Source organism: Delphinapterus leucas, chromosome 10 (assembly GCF_059928025.1).
Source record: "Delphinapterus leucas isolate spDelLeu-1000000601 "Yukka" chromosome 10, BTC_Dleu_Yukka2, whole genome shotgun sequence".
In the NCBI taxonomy this organism is placed as follows: Eukaryota; Metazoa; Chordata; class Mammalia; order Artiodactyla; family Monodontidae; genus Delphinapterus; species Delphinapterus leucas.
In genome coordinates this window covers 66,517,322-66,542,748 of record NC_143138.1, presented here as the reverse complement: position 1 = coordinate 66,542,748, position 25,427 = coordinate 66,517,322, and the positions used below count along the sequence as shown (strand labels likewise).

Genomic DNA, 25,427 nt, shown 5'->3' with positions numbered 1-25,427 from the left:
CTTGTTCTGATGGCCATGTGGTGTGATTGTAGGTCTCTGTTGTCTCAAAGCTGCAGAGTCACTTTGTTAAGCAAAATTTGAAGCTGAAACCATCAGCAAGGTCTTTAGATCTTGAAAATTGAATTCATTGATAGGTAAACCTGAGAAGAATTCACAGCATTAAGTCCCATTGGTGAAGAGCATGCTGTTGTCAAGGAGGTTTCCCTGTTTGCTGGAATGGTCTAGGAGAGAAGGGGCAGCACTTATCTGGTCCCAGAGGAGGAAGAATTGGATGCTTTCCAGGCTAAGGCGATGAGACAGCTGGCAAGGAGGCTCTGTGGAGCTTGTGTATGTATGTGCTGGGGGATGAATTGATGGTAAGAAATCTACAGAAGGATTGGGGCCTGGAGGGTCCTAACTTTTAAAGGAAAAATAATCTGTTTTAAAATGTAAATTAACTTTATAGACTAGAACCCCGTGAATATATACCAGAATTTAAGGTACTTGATTTTCAAATCTGATTTTTGTCACTATGTTTATATACTTTTATGATTGCCCCTCATGTTGTAAGTTATGTTTTTTGTGTTCTGTTTTTTGTTTTGTTTTGGCTGTGCCACATGGCTTGCGGGATCTTAGTTCCCTGACCGGGAATTGAACCCGGACCACTGAAGTAAAAGCACCAAGTTCTAATCACTGGACCGCCAGGGAATTCCCTGTGTTCTGTTTTTTTTTCTTAATTTATTTATCTAATTTATTTATTTTTGGTTGCATTGGGTCTTTGTTGCTGTGCAAGGGCTTTCTCTAGTTGCAGTGAGCAGAGGCTACTCTTCGTTGCAGTGCGTGGGCTTATTGTGGTGGCTTCTCTTGTTGCTGAGCACGGGCTCTAGGTGCATGGGCTTCAGTAGTTGTGGCGTGCGGGCTTCAGTAGTTGTGGATCGAGGGTTCTAGAGCGCAGGCTCAGTAGTTGTGGCGCATGGGCTTAGTTGCTCCCTGGCATGTAGGATCCTCTAGGACCAGGGCTCGAACCTGTGTCCCCGGTGTTGGCCAAGCGGATTCTAAACCACTGTGCCACCAGGGAAGCCCCTGTGTTCTGTTTTTTAACTTTTCCAAAGCAGTATGAATTCAGTCATGTTTGTACCATCCTTTACTTGGGGGATCCTCGATTTAGAAAAACCAATCCATATTGGTATTGACTTTTGTTTCCTTAAATCTTTAATTGTGCTGAAATATACATAACATAAACATTTTAAAAATTATTTATTTATTTTTGGCTGCGTTGGGTCTTCGTTGCTGTGCACAGGTTTTCTCTAGCTGCGGTGAGCGGGGGCTACTCTTTGTTGCGTTGTGTAGGCTTCGCATTGCGGTGGCTTCTTTTGTTGCAGAGCACGGGCTCTAGGTGTACAGGCTTCAGTAGTTGTAGTGCGTGGACTCTAGATGGCAGGCTCAGTAGTTGTGGCGCACGGGCTTTGTTGCTCCGCAGCATGTGGAATCGTCCCGGACCAGGGCTCGAACCTGTGTCCCCTGCATTGGCAGGTGGATTCTTAACCGCTGCACCATCAGGGAAGTCCACGTAACATAAAGTTTAACCTTTTTTTTTAAGTGGACACACCTTGTCTTTTTTTTTTAATTGAAGTATAATTGATTTATGATGTTTGTTCATTTCTGCTGTACAGCAAAATTTACCATTTTTAAGTGTATAATTTAGTGGCATTAAATACATTCACAGTGCTATATACCATTACTATTATCTATTTCCAGAACTTTTACATCATCACAAAATCTCTATACCCATTAAATAACTCCCCATTTCCCTCTCACCTCCCCTGGTACCCCCTAATCTACTTTCTGTCTCTACAGATTTGCCTATTGTAGATATTTCATACAAGTGGAATCATGTAACGTTTCTCCTTTTGGGTCTGGCTTATTTCACTTAGGATAATGTTTTCAAGGTTCATCCACCTTGTAGCATGTGTCAGAACTTCATTTGTTTTTATGGCTGAATACTATTCCAGTGTAAATATATGCCACATTTTGTTTATCCGTTCATCTGTTGATGGACACTTGGGTTGTTTCCACCTTTTGCCTATTGTGAATAATGCTTCTGTGAGTATTTATCTGAGTCTCTGTTTCCAATTCTTTTGAGTATATAGGAGTGGAATTGCTGAAACATATGGTAATTCTGTGTTTAACTTTTCTGAGGAACTGTCAAACTGTTTTCCATAGTGGCTGTACCATTTGACATTCTTACCAACAGTGTTCCTATTTCTCCACATCCTTACAAACCCTTGTTTTCCATTAAAAAAAAAAATTATAGCCACCTTAGTAGGTGTGAAGTGGTGTCTCATGGTTTTGTTTTGATATGCATTTTCTTAATGATCAATGAATGATGTTGATGTGCCATTGGCCATTTGTGTATCTTCTCTGGAGAAATGTCTGTTCAACTCCTTCGTGCAGTTTTGAATTGTATGGTTTGTTATTATTTTCAAAACAGAATCAGAATAATATCAAATTTGGAGGAATAAATATTCTAAGGCTGCAAAATGAGAGAGAGAAGCCAGAATCACACACACTGCTGTCTCTAAGTGGCTAAGAAACAACAGTTATAAATGCTTTATAAATGTAGCTTTAGCCACCTACTTATCCACACTCAACACATCCATGGCCAAATCTTCTGCTATAAATATGCCAAAACCAGAAAGAGAACTACAAGCCCTGTTAGCTCATGGAGCTCTTCTGATGCTCAGGGAAAAAAAAAAAACCACTTAAAATGGAGTTGAGCCCCTGGCTCCAAAGAAATGTTTTCTAAATCACAACCACCAGAATTGGGACAAGTTAGAATTTCAAGGTGCCACCCAGGGAAGGATTGTCAGTCATATATTGGTTCAGTTTTTCCCCCAACCTTCTCTCAGACTGGGGAACAGAAGTCTTTAAAAGCCATAGCAAATCCTTAGTATCTACCTGATTTTTTTTTCCTCAGGCTGCATTTTCACTAGGGAAGAATAAATACACTTTCTCAAAAATACAATTAAACTAAAATTGATCTCTTCTTTTTAAGTCAAATGAAGTCCAGTTTATTCAGAGAAAATGGAAGATATGATGGGTCCAATTCATGTATTTCAAAGACTGATACTATAGGGTTTTTACCTTTTTTTGTTTTGTTTTTGGCTGTACCGCGTGGCATGTGGGATCTTGGTTCCCTGATCAGGGATCAAACCCATGCCACCTGCAGTGGAAGTATGGAATCTTAACCACAAGACCGCCAGGGAAGTCATTTACTTTTTATTTTGAAATAAATTTAAAATGACAGAAAAGTTGCAAAAATAATAAGAGTTCCTCTAATGGTCCCATGATACCGATGTACCAAGTAAAGCCCTGTCATTGTGTGGCTCACCTCTCTGTGTAGATGCACGTACTGGCTCCCCAGTATGCATGGCAGGACCATCAGCCCCGTGCTAGATGCAGGAAGAGTCTTCAACCTCTTGAGTTCCGCCAAGATACTTTATTTTTTCCACCAAGGTGATATTCTAAAGTATCATGAATTGAAAGCTGTAGTCGATGGTCTCTCCAAGATGATTCAGATGCCAGATGTGGATTTGGATATTACCAACATAATCCAAGCTGATGAACCCACTGCTTTAGCTACCAATGCATTGGGCTTAAATTCAGTGTTTGGAAGAGACTACAGGGCACTGAAAGACATCTTGATCAACACAAACCCAGCCACCCCTCCCTTCCCCTCTCTCTGCTTGTGTTGCACTGGCTGCTCTGTGACCACTAGAGTCCTCTCTACTGTTCACACACATTCAGTAGTCAAGAGCACGCTAGAAAACCTTCTTAAGTGCTGGGATTTACTCTTAATTTGGAAGAATGTGCTAAAGACTCAGATGAAGTTCAGTATCCAAATGATGTATCCCATTGAAGGAGAAGGGAACATGCACATTTTCTGTTTTCTGTTTGGCCAGAAGCATAATGCTGTAAGTTTAACCCTTATAGATAGCTGGGTAGATAGAGCTATTTTTCAGCTAGAAGAGGGAAGCCAGTGTGTTCTGCTCCATGAATTCAGCTTTTGGGAAGAGCTCCTGGCTTCTTGGGAATGAACTCACTGTGGCAGAAATTGTGCTGTGGTCTGTTCTCCAGCAGACAGGAGGCTGCAGTGTGATGGTGCCAGCCAACGTGCAGAAGTGGATGAGGACCTGTAAAAACCTGGCCCTTTTTAACGCTGCCCTTAAGTTCCTTAAGTGAATTTCAGTACCTGATTTTAAAGGGTTTAGATTTTAAGTATGATGCTGTTTCATGCCGATTGTTACTAAAGGGACTTATACTAAAATCAGAGTCTTTACTTAGGCTGGTAGTCTAGTATCAATAAGCAAAAGCATCATTAAAAAATATATAACCATAGTATAATTTATAATTACCAAAGCCAGGAAAGGAACATTGGTATAATACTATTAACTAATACGTGCATTTTATTCAAATTTTGGCTGTTTTTCCACTTATAAATTTATTTATTTTTGGCTGCATTGGGTCTTCGTTGCTGCGCACGGGCTTTCTCTAGTTGTGGCGAGTGGGGGCTACTCTTCATTGCGGTGCGCGGGCTTCTCATTGCGGTGGCTTCTCTTGTTGTGGAGCATGGGCTGTAGATGCGCAGGCTTCAGTAGTGTGGCACGTGGGCTCAGCAGTTGTGGTTCATGGGCTCTAGAGTACAGACTCAGTAGTTGTAGCACACGGGCTTAGTTGCTCTGCGGCATGTGGGATCATCCTGGACCAGGGCTTGAACTCATGTCCCCAGCATTGGCAGGTGGATTCTTAACCACTGCGCCACCAGGGAAGCCCCCCCCCTTTTAAAAAATATTTATTTATGTTTGGCTGCATTGGGTCTTATTAGTTGCAGCATGCGGGATCTTTGTTGTGGCACATGGGCTTCTCTCTAGTTGTGGTGCACGGGCTCCAGAGCACGTGGGCTCTATAGTCATGGCATGTGGGCTCTCTAGTTGTAGAGAGTTGGGCTCAGTAGTTGTGGCATGTGTACTTAGTTGCCCTGCGGCATGTGTACTTAGTTGCCCTGCGGCATGTGGGATCCCAGTTCCCCAACCAGGGATCAAACCCCTGCATTGGAAGGTGGATACTTAATCATTGGACCACCAGGGAAGTCCTGACCTCAACACTTTTGAAGAGTACTAGTAGTTATTTTGTAGACTGTCCCTAAATTTGGATTTGTCTTATCTTTCCTCAGAATTAGATTGAGGTTGTATATTGGGTTGGCCAGAAAGTTCATACAGGTTTTTGTAAGATGTCACAGGAAAACCCGAATGAACTTTCTGGCCAACCTAATATTTTGGGGCGATAGAAATGATCCTGTGTCCTCTTCAGTTCATCATGTCACAAGGTACATACCTTGTTACTGGCGATTTAACTTTTTTTAAAAAATTAATTTATTTTTGGCTGTGTTGGGTCTTCATTGCTGCGTGCGGGCTTTCTCTAGTTGCAGTGAGCGGGGGTACTCTTTGTGGCGGTACATGGGTGTCTAATTGTGGTGGCTTCCCTTGTTGCAGAGCACAGGCTCTAGGCACACAGACTTCAGTAGTTGTGGCACATGGGCTCAGTAGTTGTGGCTCGTGGGCTCTAGAGCACAGGCTCAGTAGTTGAGGTGCACAGGCTTAGTTGCTCCACGGCATGTGGGATCTTCCCAGACCAGGGCTCGAACCTGTGTCCCCTGCATTGGCAGGCAGGTTCTTAACCACTGCGCCAGCAGGGAACCCCCCCCCACCATCATTTTTGACTATTGCTTTACTTTCAGTTACTGCAAGATCTTCGAAGCTCATCTTGTATTTTTCGTGTCCCGATTCAGGAATCAAATACTTCTGCAACAACCTCTTCTTCCTTTTAGGAATGGTATTTAGAAAAAACAAGATCTTGGTGCTAGATGTTCTGATTGCTACTGGAATATCTTTGCCTTTAGCCCCTTCGAACACACAGGTTTAGAAAATACATCTATTAATACTAGCCCACAATTACACGTATATTTCTTTATTTCCAGAAGTACAGCTGAGGAAAAATGCCAGTAATATTTTATATTTTGGCAGTAGGTTTGAAGAGAGATTTTCATTTATTTAGTATGACCAGTGGTAGTTACCAAGTGTTAACTTCTTTTTTTTAAAAATATTTTATTTCATTTCATTTCATTTCATTCCATTCCATTCCATTCCATTCCATTCCATTCCACTCCACTCCATTCCATTCCATTTCATTTCAATTTGTTGGGCCTTTGTTGCTGCGTGCGGGCCTTCTCTACTTGCGGCCAGCAGGGGCTACTCTTTGTTGCAGTGCATGGGTTTCTCATATTGGTGGCCTCTCTTGTTGTGGAGCATGAGCTCTAGGCACGTGGGCTTCAGTAGTTGTGGCACATGGGCTCTGTAGTTGTGGCTCGCGGACTCTAGAGCTCAGGCTCAGCAGCTGTGGTGCACGGGCTTAGTTGCTCTGCGGCATATGGGATCTTCCCGGACCAGGGATCAAACCCATGTCCCCTGCATTGGACGCCTAACCACTGCGCCACCAGGGAAATCCCAAGTGTTACTTCTTTTTTTTTTTTTGTGGCACGCGGGCCTCTCACTGCTGTGGCCTCTCCCGTTGCAGAGCACAGGCTACGGACGCGCAGGCTCAGCGGCCATGGCTCACAGGCCCAGCCGCTCAGCGGCATGTGGGATCTTCCCGGACCGGGGCGTGAACCCGTGTCTCCTGCATCGGCAGGCAGACTCTCAACCACTGCGCCACCAGGGAAGACCAAGTGTTACTTCTTAATAGTACTAAATATGAGGTTCTAGGCTTCTGTATAGTTATTCAAAACTTTGCCTCATTCATTTTTCTGTTACCAGTACTTACTGAGCCAGTACTTACTAGATGCCAGGCCCTGTGCTCGTTAGCGTAAAAGACAAAAAAGGCCCATACCTTTATGGAACTTACATGCTAGTGTGAGAAACAAAGAATAAACAAATTGTAGACAAAACAATTATAGATTGTGATACATACTTTGAATAAAATAAGTCATGTTCTATAATTGAAAATAATAAAGCTTCCAAAACAGAGCCCTTGATATAGAATGATCAGGGAAGGAGTGTCTGGGGAGACTTAAAGGACTGAAGGATGAGGAGCAGCTGTGGGCAAAGGACAATGGAAAGGACATTCCATTCCTCTCATAGACAAAAGCCCTGAGGTAAAAAACAACTAGTTCTAAGAACTAGTCTACCTCTTTTTGCCAATTAAGAGTTAAGAAACAAAAGCAATTATACTCCATTAAAGATGTTAAAAAAAAAAAAAGTTAAGAACCCTATTCATAAATGGTCAAAGGAGTTGAATAAACATTTCTCCAGAATAGATACACAAATGGCCAATAAGCACATGAAAAGATAATCAGCATCATTAGTCATTAGGGAAATGCAAATTTAAACCACAATAGAGAATACTCACAACCAGTGGATGGCTATTAAAAAGAAAGAAAACTAATACAACATTGTAAAGCAACTATATTCCAATAAAAATTAATTTGAATAAATAAATAAAAATACATTAAAAGAAAGAAGGAAAAGAAAGGAAGGAAGGAAGACAGGAAGAAAGGAAGGGAGAAAGAAAGAGTGGCAAAGATATGGAGAAATAGGGACATTGCTGGTAAGAATGTCAAATGGTACAGCCACTATGGAAAAACAGTTGGACAGTTCCTCAAAAAGTTAAACACAGAATTACCATATGATTCAGCAATTCCACTCCTAGGTATATACTCAAAAGAATTGGAAATAGAGACTCAAACAGATACTTGTAATACTCACAGAAGCATTATTTACAATAGACAAAAGGTGGAAACAACCCAAGTGTTTGATTGGGTTGAACAGACAAACGGATAAACAAAATGTGGCATATATTTACGCTGGGAGAGTATTCAGCCCTAAAAACAAATGAAGTTCTGACACGTGTTACAAGGTGGATGAACCTTGAAAACATTATGCTAAGTGAAATAAGCCAGACCTCAAAGAACAAACATTACATGATTCCACTTGTACGAAATATCTACAGTAGGCAAATTTGTACAGACAGAAAGTAGATTAGAGGGTACCAGGGGTTCAGGTGAGAGGGAAATGGGGAGTTATTTAATGGGTATAGAGATTTTGTTTGAGGTGATATAAAAGTTCTGGAAATAGGTAACGAAAGTGGTTATACAACATTGTGAACGTACTTAATGCCACTGAATTTTACATTTAAAAATGGTTAAAATGACAAATTTATGATAAATATGTTTTTACCACAATTTTTAAAAGTAAAAAAAAAAAGTAAATTAAAAAAACCCCCGAAAACCTCTACCCAAATGTAATTCTCTGTGTTTAAGCCAATCTTAAAAATGCCAAGAAAATTAGGACTTACATCAAATGAAGTAAAGGACCATTGATTTTCGTTTTCCTACCTGAATTCTTTCTAGGTGTGAGTAATGAGGTAAAAAAAAAAAAAAAAATTAGGATCAAAAAAATATATATTTTTTAAACTAGTGGTAGGTTGCATGGCTCATTTAATTACCAGATCTTACCCACTCTTGGAAGGCTCTTCTTCCTGTTCGACCCATAGCGTAACCACTTCTGCCTTGATCAGGTATGATGCTCTGTGTCAAGGTACTCAATGGTATGTGCCTGCAGAGAATTAAAGGTTTCCATTATAGCTTTAGATGGCCCTGCAAGATAAAAAGAAATTTTAAAGGAGGGAATGATGCATTTGAGTATATAAAATTAAAAAGTTTTATCAAAATACACTTTTAAAGAAAATTAAGAGCTATTTACATCACGTAAAACTGACCGAGGATTTGTTTCTAGAATGTGTGTGTGTGTGTATGCAATTCAAAATCAATAGGAGAAAAGACAATTCAGTAGGAAAATGAGCAAAAATAAAATGAATGAAAACTAAAGACCAAAGGCTAGGATAAATCTCTAGCCAGACTGATTAGGAAAAAGAAAAGACATAAATTTCCAATATCAGAAATGACAGATGTAGGACTTCCCTGGTGGTCCAGTGGTGAAGACTTCACCTTCCAATGCAGGGGATGTGGGTTCGATCCCTGGTTGGGGACCTAAGATCCCACATGCTTCACGGCCAAAAAACCAAAACATAGAAGCAATATTGTAACAAATTCAATAAAGACTTTAAAAATAGTCCACATCAAAAGAGAAATCTTAAAAAAAAAAAGACAGATGTGTCATCACTACAGTTTCTACCGATATTAAAAAAAATAAAAATATTATGAACAACTTTATGCCAGTAAATTCTACAACTTAGATGAAATAGACAATTTATTGCAACACACAAACTATGAAAACTCACTCAAGAAGAAATGAATAATCTGAATAGCCCTATGTAGTAAACAAATTGAAATTGGAATTTAAAGCATTTTAGCAAAGAAAACTCCAGGCCCACACAACTTCACTGGTGAATTCTACCAAATATTTAAGAAATACTACACAAACTCTTCCAAAAAGTTGAAGCAGGAATACATCTCTACTCATTCTATAAGGCCATTACAAGAAAATTAATGTCCTAGACGAACCTAAAAAATTTGAACAAGATTTTAGCAAATTGAATCCAAGAATATATTAAAAGGACAGTATGTCGTGACCAAGTAGGGTTTACCATAGGAGTAATGCAGGGTAGGTTTAACATTCAAAAGTTAATGTAATTGACCATATCAATAAACTAAAAAAAGAAAAATCATATGATTATCTCAGTAAATGCAGAAAAAGTACTTGACAGTATCCAACATACATTCTTTTTTAAAATTTATTTTACTGAAGTATAGTTTATTTACAATGCTATGTTAATTTCTGCTGTACAGCAAAGTGATTCAGTTATACATATATGTACATTCTTTTTCATATTCTTTTCCATTATGATTTATCACAGAATATTTAATATAGTTCCCTGTGCTATACAGTAGGACCTTGTTATTTAATCATTCTATATATGTTTGCATCTGCTAATCCTGAACTCCCAATCCATCCCTCCCCCCCAACCCCCACAAGTCTGTTCTCTGTGAGTCTGTTTCTGTTTCGTATTGTAGAAAAGTTCTTGTCATATTTTAGATTCCACATGTGATATCATGTGGTATTTGTCTTTCTGACTTACGTCACTTAGTATGACAATCTCTAGGTCCATCAGTGTTACCGCAAATGGCATTATTTCATTCTTTTTTATGGCTGAGTAATAGTCCGTTGTCTATATGTACCACATCTTTATCCATTCATCTGTTGATGGACATTTAGGTTGTTTCCATGTCTTGGCTATTGTGAATAGTGCTGCTGTGAACATAGGGGTGCATGCATCTTTTTGAATTACAGTTTTGTCCAGATATATGCCCAGGAGTGGGAATGCTGAATCATCTGGCAACTAGTTTTTTGAAGAACCTCCATGCTGTTCTCCATAGTGGCTGCACCAATTTACATTCCCAACAACAGTGTAGGAGGGTTCCCTTTTCTCCACACCCTGTCCAGCATTTGTTATTTGTACATTTTTTAATGATGGCCATTCTGACTGGTGTGAGGTGGTACCTCGTTGTAGTTTTGGTTTGCATTTCTCTAATAATTAGCCATTGTTGAGCATCTTTTCATGTACCTGTTGGCCATCTGTATCAACATCCATTCTTGATAAAACAACAGGAGTAAGAAAACTCTTAGCAAAGTGGGGATGGAAAGAAAGTTCCTCAAACCTGATAGAAGGCATCTATGAAAACCTACAGCTAGCTTCCTACTCAGTGATGAGACAATTGCTTTAACCCCTAAGATCAGGAATGAGACAGGAATGTCCATGCTCTCCATTTCTAGTTGACATATAACTTGGAGGTTCTGGCCAGTGCAGTTAGGCAAGAAAATGAAATAATAAAACACATCCAGATTGGAAAGGAAGAAGTAAAACTGTCTTTATTTTCAGACAACATAGAATTCTGTCTTCAGCCAAACTATCAGTCAAGTGTTGGAATAGAATAAAGTCCTGCAAAGGACTCAGAAAATTGACCTCCTGAACATTCTTAGGAAGTTACTTGAAGATGTATTCCACTCAAATAAGGAGGAAACCAAGAAAGAAGGGAAAAGGAGAGGACATAGAAGGAACAATTCTCACTCTGGTCAGCTGCAGCAAGGAGGGGCCCAGCATGGGAGCTATGTGGCAGGCCTGGAGGACACTCTAGATCAGAGTACGAGGGGGAGCCCAGGAAACAAAGAATATTGTAGACCAGAGGGCATTCAAACTTGAACATAACTGAAGCTCTGGAAAAGACAAAGAGAAGAAGTTACAAAGGCAGAAACCTGTAGGAGAGGCAGTCATCTATGTAAGGAAGCCAGGACACAGTTGTGAAGCTCACTAAAGTGAGGTGTACATTTAAGCAATGTAATGAGAAGGTAAGAAAAATCTATTTCACCTTAATGTCTTAAGGATTTTTTTTCCTAATAGAGACCAGGGGTTGGGGCAGTGCCCTCCTGGAGAAGGAAATGGGCCAAAGAGAAGGATATTCTTGGTCTGGCATACTGATATATTCCTAAATGCTTCTCACTGATTCTCAATAATGCTGATATTGCACACCAAGAGTGTAAACGAGGAGTGTAGCTGACAGAGGGTTGGATATGGAAGTTAGATGAAGGGCAGCCTCGACCTTTTTAAGAACAAATAACAAAAAACTCCTTGATTTCTAGGTATTGTGTTTCAACTCGTTTGGTAATGATCCAGAAGAAACTATGAAAACCTGTTTGATAAAAATGGACACAACAAACTGTTTTGCATGAGTACAGCACGGAAAATAGGTGTTTCAACTTAGGAATGCTGGTGGTTTGGTGAGGCAGAAGTTCTGCCTGTTGAGCTTAGAATAGCCTGATGTTCAGTGTCGGCAGAAGACATATTTTGGGGACTGTCTTTGGGAAGTCTTGATGTCTCTCTAGGTGACATTGTCAGGCAGAAGGAAACCAGATCTAGAGGAGGACATAGGAAATGACAGCATCATAGAGCAGTTAAATAAGTAGAGAGTTAAATTATGTCGAGTGTGGATGTCACCTAGAAAATACAGTTCTTTTGAATGGTACAGAAGGCAGTAGTTGAAAGTGAGAGGGTGGGCTTCCCTGGTGGCTCAGTGGTTACGAATCCGCCTGCCAGTGCAGGGGGCACGGGTTCGAGCCCTGGTCCGGGAAGATCTCGCATGCCGCGGAGCAACTTAGCCCGTGCACCACAACTACTGAGCCCGTGCTCTAGAGCCCGTGCTTCACAACAAGAGAAGCCACAGTGATGAGAACCCCCACACACCCCAATGAAGAGTAGCCCCCGCTTGCCACAACTAGAGAAAGCCCGTGCGCAGCAACAAAGACCCAACGCAGCCAAAAATAAATTTATTAAAAAGGAAAAAAGAAAGTGAGAGGGTTAGACAAGAGAATGGGAAAAATATATAGATTTATCCAAAATCAAAGGTAAATAGTGGACTTAGAATGGGGGATTAGTGGTTAGACTTAGAATGGGGGATTAGTGGTCAGCTGTGTTTTGGAAAGATGTCTGCTAGTCATTGTTCCCACAGTTGATTCAGGGCAAGTGATGTCAGTGTGCTGAGGGACAGCATGTGCCAGCAGTCTGAACTGAAGGGACCCAATCTCTGTAGACATTTGTTGACTGGCTGCCTTTTTTTCTCCAACAGGAGTGGTGTCAGTCTGCTTTGAGGGGGACAGTGATGGTTACATCAACTTGGTGGCCTACCCTTATGTGGAAAGTGAGACCGTGGAGCAGGATGACACACCAGAGCGGGAGCAACCTCGGCGTAAGCACTCTCGCCGGAGCCTGCACCGGTCAGGCAGTGGCAGTGACCACAGGGAGGAGAAAGCCAGCCTGTCCCTTGAAACCTCAGAGAGGTAAGGGGATGGTAAGCAGGACTGGTGGTTCATGTCTGGTCCTGATATACTCAGAATATCTCTAGAGTCCTGATACATCATGGGGAAGTAAGGCTCAAGGTTGGGGGAAGGTGGCTGATGTTCTTAGGCCACCCACATAGGTGCAGGCTGCCGCCTGTATGTCACATCACCCCAGTGATGCCTCCTTCTGAGTATGGCTGTAGCTAGTCAAGAGAGAATGAAGTTCCCTCAGCTTTTTGGGAACAAGAACACCCTGTTTTCTCCAGCTTTGTTATGTTTCGCACCCCCAAGACAGAGGTGGAAATGCATTGGTCCACGATGAGGTTCCAGCTCCTTTCTCACCTGCAGGATATCAGAGCCCAAAGGCAATGAGTGGCATCCAGACTAGTGTTCCTTAAGGGTTTGGGTGTCATATCTCTCTGAGACTCTGATATCAGCTATTAATCCTTTCCCTGAATCTGAAATTCAGTTTATTGCATTGGAAATTGATTTTTCTTGTAGATTAGGAAAATAGTCTACAAAGAATTATTTTTCTTGATATATCATGCAAAAAAATGTGAACCCCGACAAGGGTGGCCATAATCAAAAGGATAGACAATAAAAGTTTTGATGAGGATATGGAGAAATTGGAACCCTCCTACATTGCTGATGGGAATGTAAAATAGTGCAGCTATTCTGGAAAACAATTAGGCAGTTTTTCAAAAAGTTAAACCGGGCAACTGCACTCCTAGGTATATGCCCAAGAGAATTGAAGGAATATATTCACACATAAAACTTGTACACAAATGTTTATAGCAGCATTATTCCTGATAGCCGAAAACTGGAAACAACCTGAGTGTCCATCAGTTGGTGAATGGATAAATTAAATGTGGTATATCTATACAATAGAATATTACTCAGCAATAAAAAGGGGAGGGGTACTGACGCATGCTACAACATGGATGAACCTTGAAAACATTTATGTTAAGTGAAAGAAGCCAGTCACAGAAAAGCACATATTATATGGTTCCATTTATATAAGATGTTCACAATAGGCAAATCTATTGTTTCTGTCCAAGAGACAGAAGGCAAAGTCAGTGGATGCCAGGGACTGAGGGGGAGGGATAGATGGGAAGTGACTGCTAATGGTGACAAGGTCTGTTTTTGGGGTGATGAAAATTCCTAAAAATTAGATAGTGGTGATGTTTTATAGCCTCATGAATATACTAAAAAAAACCCCAAAAAACTGAATTGTAAAAAAAATAAAACTAATGTAAATAAAAAATGAGCGTTTTGAACCAAAGTGAAATTAAAATTGTATGATTAAATTACTTTATATATATTTAATATCACTCAAAAATAAGTTTCAGTGAGGGAATTCCCTGGCAGTCCAGTGGTTGGGACTTGGCACTTCCATGGCCGAGGGCCTGGGTTTGATCCCTCGTCTGGGAACTAAGATCCTGCAAGCCGTGCGGCATGGCCAAAAAAAAAAAAAAAATTCAGTGAATGGGATGCTCTGTGACTTGACCTAGAAGTTGGAATTGGGACTTTTCTTAGATGTGGCAGCACATAGTTTGTCTCTGACATCAGATCAGATCAGTTTAGCAACACAGGCTGCACACCCTAGCTCCTTAGTACTTACACCATTTACTCACTTTAATGGGCTCATGCATCTGGGCCCCGTGTCACCCCTCAGGAAGGTCTATGCGTGGCACATTAGACTTGATCCAGGCCTCCCCTACCCTGTGTAGTGAGACCCCAGAGGGTGACTTGTCTGAGCCCTTTAGCAATGGGTATGTTCTTCCTTCTTAGCCCCCAGGAGGCAAAGACTCCGAAGGTGGAGCTACACAGCCACTCGGACGTCCCTTTCCAGATGCTGGATGGCAACAGCGGTCTGAGTTCCGAGAAGATCAGCCACAACCCTTGGAGCCTGCGCTGTCACAAACAGCAGCTGAGCCGCATGCGCTCCGAGTCCAAGGACCGAAAACTCTACAGTATCCTTGTTACTGCTTCTCCAGCAGTGCCTGCTACTGGGACCATGAGTCCTGTGTCAGAGCACCTATCAGTACCATGGCCAGCGCCCTCTCTGTTCAGGGACTCCTCTTTTGTTCTCATCTCCCTTTTCCATAGGCTCTTCTTCCTCTTTGTCCTTCTTATTTTCATCAACATGTTGTTTCTTTCCTGCATTTTGGGGCTGGTAAGACTGAAGCTTAAACTTGGCAGTCTAGAAGAGTGCTGTCCAATAGAACTGTCTGTGACAATGGAAGTATTCTGAATCTGTGCTGAAATTTGTGGTAGCCACTAGCCACACTGTAACCAAAATGTGGCTGCTGTGACTGAGTTACTGAATTTTTTATTTATTTAATTAATTAAAATCTAAATTTAAATCACCAGGCATGGATAGTGGCTACCATATTTATTGGTGCATGTCTAGAATTGGGGGGGAGGGGTGTGTGTGCGCGTGCGCATATGTGCACGTGTACACATGTGTATTTCTCCCCTCCCAAAAGATAATAATTAAAAAGTAACATGTTTGATTTTAGTATGTTTTTTCTAAAGATAAACACTATACCTGTGCAATATAAAACAGTTTTTTAAGATACCAAAGGTAAAAAAGTATTATGAAATGGGAATTCTTAAAATCATTTAGTGTTTTGAAACAGTAGACAATAAATAAATCTTACTGAGAAACTGAGGGGAAGTATGCTGAGCACTGCATATGTACTTACTCAGTTTTCCTAAGTCTTTTGAGGGAGGAACTGTTATGATTTCCGTTTACAGACGAGTAAATGGAAGGACAGGGTGGTTAAGTGTTGTGCTTAGAGCCAGTGAGTGGCCGAAGCAGGATCCAGTGCTCTCAGGCATTGTGAGATATTTCTGCAACCTTCTTTGAGTTTTACTGTCACTTGTTTATAGCTTATAGCAGGTGATGAGACTAGTTAAAAGCCATATTTAATGATTTTTTATGTTATTCCTTAAAGAATTAGCGGATATTAAAATATTCATCATCATAGTGATGCTGAGGGTCTTATCCTCCAAGACCATGTGATTGCTACATAGTCCCAAATATGGAATTGAGGGCCAGGCTGTGAGCCCTGATGACTTTTGGTAGACATGTGACAGGCCTGTACCTTTAAGATTGTTGCAGACAGGAGATGTAGATGAGGACATGAATATAAATGCCAGGAGGCCAGGACCACAGAGCCATTTTAAGTAGAAGATCCTAGAAGTACTAAGGGATAAGTTTAAATATATGGTCCACTGGTTTGAAGTTTATTCAGAAAATGGCAAGAAAGAAATTTAAATCCAGATTTTTCTAAAGATTCCTGTTTGGGAATGTTAAATCTGATTTATCATTTTTGTAGTAGTGCTACAAAGGAAGTTCCTTACTTCTTAGGCCTGAGTGGGACACTGGATTGAGCAGGGCCTTGGTTTACTGATGGTGCCAGGGATGTATGTGAAACTGCCAAATCTTCTTTGGTTTATTGTATGCCTGCAAGACAGATCTAAAGAATAAAATAAAAATGATATCAACAAATGTGGTATATACATACAATGAAAAATTAGTCAGCCATAAAAAGGAATGAAAGTTTGTCACATGCTACAATATGGATGAACCTTGAAAACAATTTGCTAAGCGAAAGAGCCAGATACAAAAGGACAAATATTACATGATGCCACTTATATGAAGTATCTAGAACAGGCAAATTCATAGAGACAGAAAGTAGATAGTGGTTATGGGGGCGGGGGAGAGGGGAATGGGAGTTACTGTTTAATGGGTACAGTTTCTAATTTCTATTTGGGAAGATGAAAAAGTTTTGGAGATCGGATGGTGGTGATGGTTGCACAGTAATATGAATGTACTTAATGCCACTGAACTGTATACTTAAAAATGGTTAAAATGATAAATGTTACGTGTATTTTACCACAGCAAAAAATTTTTTTAAAGAAATAATGAGCCAGTGGTTTGAAATCCACATTTGAGAGTTTGTGAGGTGAATACAGATTACATTAGAATGGAATGCCTCCTTTTATAGAAAAATGGGATTATGCTTTTCTGGCTGGGGCTGATGGTGAGTTTGGTGGTTATTCCCCTTGACTGTGGCCCAGAGTTCCTCCTGCTTGAGAACGTGGTGCACCACTTCAAGTACCCCTGTGTGCTGGACCTGAAGATGGGCACCCGGCAGCATGGTGATGATGCATCAGCTGAGAAGGCAGCCCGGCAGATGCGGAAGTGCGAGCAAAGTACGTCAGCTACGCTGGGTGTCAGGGTCTGTGGCATGCAGGTGAGTCATCCTTGGTGAGAGCCTAGGTGCTCCTGCTTGCATGTTTTGGGTTGTGTGTGTGCCTGCCTGCTATCCAAGCCAGGTGTCCTCCTGGCCCACAGTGGTCCAGAATCTCCTCCGAGAGGGTGAGTCCCCTACAGGGTGCTGAGTGCGTTTTTGTAGACATGTTCCCTGAGCCCTCTTGTCCTTACCTGGGGACCTTGGTCTGGGCTCCAGTGCAGAACCACTGTGAGAGCCTGTTGCCTTCATATTGGGGCAAGTAAGACTCTTGTCTGTCAGCAAGATAATTCCTAGTTTGAGTCCAGCTGGTCTCCTGGGGCAACTTGGAGGAGGGCTCCAAAGGTAGTGACAGAAAACCTGTAGGCCTGGTCTCTGCACATTGCTGGCTTTACCACAGGAAAACTTAGGGTGAACTTGGCCTGCCTACTCTAGTTGTGTAGGGTTGAGCAGAAAAGCTCAGGTTGGTCAGAAGTACTTTCCAGATAGTGCCTGCCCAGGGCACCATGAGGTCATCAGACCTCCCTGGTACTCACCTGTCTGTCTCCTGGGGTTTCAGGTGTACCAGCTGGACACGGGGCATTACCTCTGCAGGAACAAGTACTATGGCCGTGGGCTGTCCATTGAAGGCTTCCGCAATGCCCTCTATCAGTACCTGCACAATGGCCTGGACCTGCGGCGTGACCTTTTTGAGCCCATCCTGAGCAAACTGCGAGGCCTGAAAGCTGTACTGGAGCGGCAGGCCTCCTACCGCTTCTACTCCAGTTCCCTGCTTGTCATCTATGATGGTAAGGAGTGCCGGTCTGAGTCCTACCTGGACCGCCGGTCCGAAATGCGTATCAAGCACCTGGACACAGGGCTCCCTGAGGTGGCACCATCCTGTGGCCCTAGCACCAGCCCCAGCAGCACCAGCCCCGAGGTGGGCCCCTTCTCTCCACCCAAGGTGGATGTCCGCATGATCGACTTTGCACACAGCACATTCAAGGGCTTCCGAGATGACCCCACTGTGCATGATGGGCCTGACCGAGGCTATGTGTTTGGCCTGGAGAACCTCATCAGCATCATGGAACAGATGCGGGACGAGAACCAGTAGGCCCAGCTCTGGGCTTCCAGAACCCCTTCCTCTCCACCCTCAGGCAGGGACCATTGCTCTGAACTCGCCATGAGGACACACAGACTTGCTTTTAAAAGGGTTATATTTCTCTTTGGTATAAACTAAAAGAAATGTTTTTAGCTGTAGCCTGGAATCTATATATATAAAGTGAAGGAGGGCAGAACACATCCTCTCAGCCAGGCTTCCTAGCTCTAAGGTTCTGACTGCTGTGTCCAGGCTGACTTAGGAAGGAAGAGATACCCCTGGTGGTCTTGGCAGCAGGGACAGGTTGCTCTTGGACATTGGTTTCTCTTGCCTAGGTCTTTGGGGTCTGTGGCTGCAGGGTCCTGCTAGTTGTGGGGTGAAGCCCTGGGTTGGCTCAGGGCTCCTCCACGCTCACTCATCCCTTGTTCCCAGTAGTAGAGGGTTGGGTGCCCATCTCTTGGGGGACTTTGTAGCTTGTGTTGTGGGTATCACCCAGGTCTGTAACACATGTCCCCAGGGCACCACAGGGCCAACTGCACACAGCTGGACCCTTCTCGGTTCTGACCTTGGCATGAGGCTAGATTCATGAAGCTGTGCTGAAGCCAGCAATGGTAGAGGGCAGGCCCTGGGATCCCCAGGCACTATTTGGCACATGAACCTGCTCCTCCTCCTGCCTGCACAGCCCAGCCAGCGTTTCTCACCAAGATCCCTTGCCTAAGGAGGCCATCCCCTCTTGCCCCACTGGAGGGGGCCCTGCTCTGTTTGCTGAGGAGAGTCTGTTCCAGCAGGCCTCAGGGCCTCTGATGGCTCTGACCCAGCTAGTATTTGCAGTCCTTGTGCTGTGGGTAGGAGTCCTCTTCCTCTAGCTTGAGCAGCTGTGCTGCTTTGGATGGGCTGCTCCTTCCAGGGCTCAAAGGCTGTGGTCCGCTCAGGGTCTCACCTCTCCCCAGGCCAAGCTCAAGGCAGCAGCCCATGTGAGGAGCTCCAGGCTTGTGAGGGAGAACTTTAAGCTTGTTTGCTTATAGGGACATTGGGTGCTGGGTGCAGGTGCCCAGATTCTGCTAATGAGAGTTTTGTCTTATCAGTACTGGGGTCCATCAGTCTGTCCATTTGTCCATCTACCAGCCCCTGTGATCTTTCCCCTGGGGTGTAGCCTTGTTCATTAGTAAATATTGATTTCCTTCATGCTTCCCTCAGCAGAATATTCTCTTTACCATTTCTGAGGTGAGCTTTTGCCCCTGTGCCGTTCCTCAGCAGGTGCTACCTTTTCTAAAAGAACTGGTAGCAAAATGAATTGGAGGAGGTGTTTCCCTGCTGGCCCAACACCCTCTCTGTGAGCCTGGAGTGTGGCCCCCTCAACACTCAACACTGACAGTAGCACAGTGAAGGCCCAGGGGGTGACCCATTCCTTGCCCATAACTTTTGCTGCCAGCCCTTAATGGCACAGAGACCTGCCACCTCTAACACATGTGGCCAGGTGATACTGCACTCACCTAGCCATTGCTGAGGTTAGTGCTCTCACCTCTGAGTCTAGGGCCACTGTCATTGTCACTTTTAGCATGTCCCTATTGGGGCATTAATGGTAAGCCTGCCAGCCTGTGTCTCTGAGAGGCCTTGGTAACTGATGGACTAATTTCCTGGTCTTTAGAGATGCAGCCCCACACATCTTAAATGGGCTCCTTGATGGGATCCCATCTCTCTCGGCCCTCTGACCCTGGTGCCATTGGTGGGCAGGTTCCCATTCCTTGGGGCTAGGAGGGGCAGCTTGCCTGTTTCTGGTCAGTAATGACCATCTTCTGTACTATTCTGTGGCTTCATCCATGGGGGCAGTAGTTCTTCATTAGTGTGGATAGTCATTTCCTGGTAAGGCAGAGGCTAAAGCAAAGGGTCTGGGGCCACTCGGGACCCACTTGATGGCACCTCTCCAGCCTGGGGATGTGCTGTGCTTCCTGAGTTTGTGTATTATGGGAGATGCTGCCCCATTCCGCTCTTCATCGCGAGAGAGGCTGTACCGACTTAAATTCAGTGTTTGCCTGGCACTAAAAGAGCAGGGCTGGGATTTGCTGCTTCTCCCCCAGGGCAGGGTCCCTTGTTTTCAGTACTTTTGAACACTTGGGAGACACAGCCCTGTTTTCTGGTGGGTGGTGGGCATGTGTGTCTGCACACGCTCTTTGCCACCATTTCGCCCTGTTCCATGCTAGAGAGCCCTGTCCCTGCCAGGCCCTGCCTTCCCAGCCCCAACTTGGGACCAAAGTGCAAGATGGGATCACGGGTTGGGGAATTCAAGCGACTCCTCTCTATAGTGCTTACCTGGGCGAAGTCGACACCAGCCCCCTAGCGGGGTGGGATGGGCGGTGCTTAAAGAGGAAGGGGACCAGTTTTGCAACTTGCCAGGGACGCCACCCCTCCCTCACATCCGGGCCTGTACAGTGGGCGTGGGGATTCTCCTTAAGGGGCCAAAGGCCTGGGCTAGTTCGTATCCTTTGCTCACTTGCTCACATCCCGCCACGTGCACCCCCCTAGATGCAGATTGCTTGAACTTTTAAAACTGTTCAATTTGGTTTTGTTTGTGCCGATTTAAAAAATGTTTTAATGGGGAAAAGTTTGGGGAGAACCAAGGGAAGGGCCTGGTATCTTTGCTTCTCGGGAAACTGCAAGGCCTCGCCTGGAGGACCGCTCTCTACTCCACTTTCCTGGAAGCTGCCTAAGCCTGTCCACGCCGCCCGAGCCCTGCGCCCGGATATGACACGTGGCTCCGGTCGCGTCTGGGCGCGGTTGCGTTTTCTCGGGACCTTGCGTGCAGGGGAGGGGCTGCTCCGGCATTGGGCTGAGCCTGCCCCTTTCTGTACACCTAGCGCTGCCCGCCCCGCTTGTGTCTGAGGTCGTGTATGTCAAAATAAAGCCGCTAGAAACCGAGGCGTGTCCGTGTCTTTGAGAAACCCCTCGGCCTCCGGTAGACTGGTCTAGTCCGGCCCGCCAGCGTCCTCGGCCCCTCCCCGGCCCGGCAGGCCCGGTGAGGCGGGGAGGGGCCGGAAGCGGTTGGGGCGCAGCGCAAAGGAAGCCTCGCCCTTAGCGCCAGCTCCGCTTTTGGATCCGCCAATGGCCAGCTGACCCGGAGGTCCGGGTCCCGGTCCCCATGGTAGCCCGGCGCGCTCGGCTCTCATTGGCTGCGTCGGCCGGAGCGTCGCGTTTCGGCGCTTCGACGCCGACGGTGTGCCACGTATACGGTAGCTGATTGGGCCGCCCGAGTTTACGTCACTTCCCGCCGGCCGCCGGCCCGAGTTGGGAGGCAGTCGGTCTCCGTCCGGCGTCGCGTCCCGCTTTGCTGCGGTCTCGGCCCTAGCGTCAGCGCGGACTGGGCGGACAAGGCAGAGCCAGAGTTGGTCAGTCTGGCGGGTGAAGGGCGAGGGGCCGGGCACAGCGGCGGGAGTGTGCGGCAGGGGTCCGCCAGGCAGGCCGCGGACACCTCGGAGCCCGGGACTCACTCTCCGGCCGCCCGCAGGCGCAATGAAGGCACTGATTTTGGTGGGTGGCTATGGGACGCGCCTGCGGCCGCTGACGCTAAGCATCCCGAAACCGCTGGTGGACTTCTGCAATAAGCCCATCTTGCTGCACCAAGTGGAGGCGCTGGCCGCGGTAAGGCCCGGGGCCGGGGTCTTGGTAGGACCTGATAGGATGAGGGACGGCCAGCGATTGGGGATCGGGGACACCTGTGCCTTCGGCTGAATCTGCCTGGCGGCCGGCGCTGTTCTGTCCCACAGGCCGGCGTGGATCACGTGATTCTGGCTGTGAGCTATATGTCTCAGGTGCTGGAGAAGGAAATGAAGGCGCAGGAGCAAAGGGTGAGGCACGGACTTCTCGCTCTTTCCCTTGGTCCCCGCTCAACTTTTCACCCTGGTGAGAGGAACCTGACGGGGGGCTTCTTCCTTCCAGCTAGGAATCCGAATCTCTATGTCCCATGAAGAGGAGCCTTTAGGAACAGGTCAGTAGAGACAGGAAGGTCCCTTGGGGAGGTTTTAGGGCCAGGGAAGGAGCAAGACTCAGCCTGGATGGGGACTGCTGAGCCTGGATCCAGGGGCTCAGACCCCCAAGATGATGGTGACCTGTTCCTCTCCCCCAGCTGGGCCCCTGGCACTGGCCCGTGACTTGCTCTCTGAGACTGCAGACCCTTTTTTCGTCCTCAACAGTGACGTGATCTGCGATTTCCCCTTTCAAGCCATGGTGCAGTTCCACCGGCACCATGGCCAGGAGGGCTCAATTCTGGTAAGAGAGCACGTCTTTCTGCTCTAATGTACCTGTCCCCATGCGCAGCCTCCCTAGCCTCTCCCATCCTCCAGCCTTGAACTGCCCCTTGGTGTTGCGGGTGCAGAGCTGTGCAGTTTGTGCTTTTAAGCATTTTCGGCAAAGCCCCTGAAATTTAGGACAGCATGTATATCAAGGCTCAGGAGCCCTGGACTAGGCCTGAAGTCCCCCTGCACTCAGGTGACCAAAGTGGAGGAACCCTCTAAGTATGGTGTGGTGGTGTGTGAGGCGGACACAGGCCGCATTCACCGGTTCGTGGAGAAGCCGCAGGTGTTTGTGTCCAACAAGATCAACGCAGGCATGTACATCCTGAGCCCTGCAGTGCTACGGCGCATCCAGGTGTGTAGAAGCCAGCTGCTGGGTGGGCTGGGGTAGGGCAGGCCACCACTGCCATGACCCTGCTCATGAGCTGCCCACTCCCACAGCTGCAGCCCACATCCATTGAGAAGGAGATCTTCCCTGTCATGGCCAAGGAGGGGCAGCTCTATGCCATGGAGTTGCAGGGTGAGGCAGGGAGGCCACAGGGTGGGGGTGGTCTGTGGCTGGGCTGAGCCCCCTGATGCATTCTCTCCCTACAGGCTTCTGGATGGACATTGGGCAGCCCAAGGATTTCCTCACTGGCATGTGCCTCTTCCTGCAGTCGCTGCGACAGAAGCAGCCTGAGCAACTGTGCTCAGGCCCCGGCATTGTGGGCAACGTGCTGGTGGTGAGGCCCTTGCCCAGAGCATTGTCAACCCCCTCAACCTTGGGGGACAGATGGCCCACTTGTGTTTTCCCTGCTGTCCTCAGGACCCAAGTGCCCGTATTGGCGAGAACTGCAGCATTGGCCCTAATGTGAGTCTGGGTCCTGGTGTGGTGGTGGAGGATGGTGTGTGCATTCGGCGGTGCACGGTGCTGCGAGATGCCCACATTCGCTCTCACTCCTGGCTTGAGTCCTGCATTGTAGGCTGGCGCTGCCGCGTGGGCCAGTGGGTAAGCCTCCGGGCTGGGCCAGATGGGGAGGGTGGGGGAATGACTCTGCCTCGCTGACAGGCCTGCCCCTCCTCCCAAGGTGCGCATGGAGAACGTGACAGTGCTGGGTGAGGACGTCATAGTTAACGACGAGCTCTACCTCAACGGGGCCAGTGTGCTGCCCCACAAATCTATTGGTGAGTCGGTGCCGGAGCCCCGCATCATCATGTGAGGATGCTGTGGGGCTGGCTGAGCCCCCATTTCCCCACTGGCAAGGGGATCACTGGCTCGACACATCAGGAGGCCCTGGACTCATTGCCATTTGACTGGGGAGGATTGGACAAGGCTGAAGCCATCGGACACCCGCCTTCTCCTGTGGACATAATCTGGCAAGATCCTTGCTGGGCATACCCCACAAAGCCCACTCCCTCAAGATGGGCTGGGCCAGAACTGTATGGAATAATAATTTAATGCTCACTGTGGCCCTGACTGCAAGTCAAGCTCAGGCACAAATAGGGCATGGTGGGGGGCCGTGGGGGACAGGGCAAGGGGCTCATAAATAGGGCCCAGCCTGGGTTTGAGTGTAAGGGTAGAGGTTCCTGCTGTGTGGGCCAGGTAGGCCTAGGCAGCCGAGGAAGTGGCACTTGCACTGGCTGCCTTGTCCCAGTCCTCTACAGACATGATGGTGGCTTTGCAGAAGAAGCAATCCTTGTTGTTCATCAGGTGCTGGTTGATGCAGGCTCTACAACAGGGGAGGGCGTAAAGATGGCCTGTGTATCCCTGCTGCTCCCCACCCAGCCCCTTGTACCCGTGCAGCCCACTTACTTGCAGGACTTGTGGCCACAGGGCTGGAACACAGCAGAAATGGGGTGAGCATAGCAGATGGGGCAGAGGTCTTCCTCACTGGTGGGCTGCAGGGAGCAGAGTGCAGGGTGGGCTGGGGTTGGGTGCCCAGACAAGTTGGGTGTACACTACGCGCACAGCTGTGGTGACGTGTACTGGGGTTGTGTGGACCCGTATGCTGTGGCCCCACTCACCAGGGAGGCAGCTGCTGCCTGGGCAGATGCAGAGGTCAGGTGTGCCAGCATCTGTTCCACCTGGGCCAGTTCCTCAACGCTGATGTAATCTGTGTCTGGCGGGTGGTAGGAGGTGTCAGGCCAAATGTGGCCCTAAAACCCAGTGCCTCTTGAGTACTCACTGCCTGGGAATTTGCTCCTCTTAAGACTACTAACCTGGGCCAGCCCCAAATCCCTCTCTTCCCTGACCCACCCCCGGCCTACTCACAGCTCTGTAGGGAGAAGTGCTTCTGGTCAGGGGCAGGCAGGGCAGTGCCAGGGGTAGGGGGCTCTGGCTGCCCCAAGAGATAGCATATGGAGCGGAGCTGGAAGCAGGGGTCAGCCAGGAGCACTGATGTGGCTCTCTCTGTCCTAGGTGGGAGAGGGTACAAGGGTAGTCAGAAGGCTGGGCCTGTCTGAAATCAGTATCTATTCGGAGGGGTGGGGGTGGAAAGTCCAGCCTATTTGCATTATTGCCTGGTTCATTCCACCCAATCTCCCTGCTTCTCTCCAGTCCTCCCAGTAAAGTCCTAGATCCCAGTAAGGACCCACATTGCCGGGTACCAGTTTGGGTACCAGTTTAAGGGAGCACCACCAGAAGATAATGGAAGTCCACCTACCCCCTCATAAACGTTAACCCTTAAAAGGAAACAGCTGCCCAATCATATACGTTAACCCTTCAAAGAAAACACCTGCCCCCTCATAGACGTTAACCCTTCAAAGAAAACACAACACAAGAAGCTTAAAGGCATGCTTCCCAGGGTTCCGGGAGACGGGCACTCTGGAAAGCCGCCAGCCAAGCTCAGGCTGGGGTATTGTGGCCCGACTCGCTCACCCTCTGGCGGCCACGCGGGGGCCTATGAACGCCGGGGGACGCGGCTACCCCGCCCCGCCA

General features: G+C 46.4%; 3 protein-coding genes and 1 pseudogene across 13 annotated transcripts in view; 3 read left to right on the top strand and 1 right to left on the bottom strand.

Annotated features, from left to right (window-relative positions):
- Positions 1 to 21,140, top strand: part of IP6K1 (inositol hexakisphosphate kinase 1) — a 72,934-nt gene extending 51,794 nt beyond the window's left edge. For all 4 annotated transcript variants that reach the window (XM_022573126.2, XM_022573131.2, XM_022573125.3 and 1 more), the window contains 4 exons: positions 12,674 to 12,884; positions 14,676 to 14,857; positions 16,974 to 17,149; positions 17,706 to 21,140. In XM_022573126.2, the coding sequence (XP_022428834.1) occupies positions 12,674 to 12,884; positions 14,676 to 14,857; positions 16,974 to 17,149; positions 17,706 to 18,239 (1,103 nt within the window). In that variant the 3' untranslated portion in view covers positions 18,240 to 21,140. The remainder of the gene's footprint in view (positions 1 to 12,673; positions 12,885 to 14,675; positions 14,858 to 16,973; positions 17,150 to 17,705) is intronic.
- Positions 338 to 12,667, top strand: LOC149748277 (aminoacyl tRNA synthase complex-interacting multifunctional protein 2 pseudogene; annotated as a pseudogene).
- A 333-nt stretch (positions 21,141 to 21,473) lies between the features above and the next one.
- On the top strand, positions 21,474 to 25,153 carry GMPPB (GDP-mannose pyrophosphorylase B). 4 transcript variants are annotated; one of them, XM_089919370.1, is made up of 10 exons: positions 21,614 to 21,860; positions 21,986 to 22,066; positions 22,158 to 22,206; positions 22,345 to 22,487; positions 22,707 to 22,865; positions 22,952 to 23,030; positions 23,105 to 23,232; positions 23,316 to 23,498; positions 23,578 to 23,674; positions 25,047 to 25,153. In XM_089919370.1, exons 1-10 carry the CDS (start codon positions 21,732 to 21,734, stop codon positions 25,064 to 25,066), a joined length of 1,068 nt encoding a protein of 355 aa, XP_089775496.1. In that variant the 5' UTR covers positions 21,614 to 21,731; the 3' UTR covers positions 25,067 to 25,153. The 4 variants fall into 4 exon arrangements, 3 of the variants coding, with proteins under 3 accessions (XP_022428841.1, XP_089775496.1, XP_089775497.1); XM_022573133.3 differs by lacking the exon at positions 25,047 to 25,153 and having other exon boundaries at positions 21,474 to 21,860; positions 23,578 to 23,959; XR_016394726.1 differs by having other exon boundaries at positions 23,105 to 23,360.
- RNF123 (ring finger protein 123) overlaps positions 23,929 to 25,427 on the bottom strand; it is a 28,788-nt gene continuing 27,289 nt past the window's right edge. For 2 of the 5 annotated variants that reach the window (XM_022573108.2, XM_089919334.1), the window contains 4 exons: positions 24,762 to 24,904; positions 24,515 to 24,609; positions 24,303 to 24,388; positions 23,929 to 24,219 (listed from right to left, as the gene is read on the bottom strand). In XM_022573108.2, the coding sequence (XP_022428816.1) occupies positions 24,099 to 24,219; positions 24,303 to 24,388; positions 24,515 to 24,609; positions 24,762 to 24,904 (445 nt within the window). In that variant the 3' untranslated portion in view covers positions 23,929 to 24,098. Of the gene's footprint in view, positions 24,220 to 24,295; positions 24,389 to 24,514; positions 24,610 to 24,761; positions 24,905 to 25,427 lie in introns of those variants that run through there. The other 3 variants (XR_016394723.1, XM_089919336.1, XM_089919337.1) reach the window with 3 other exon arrangements.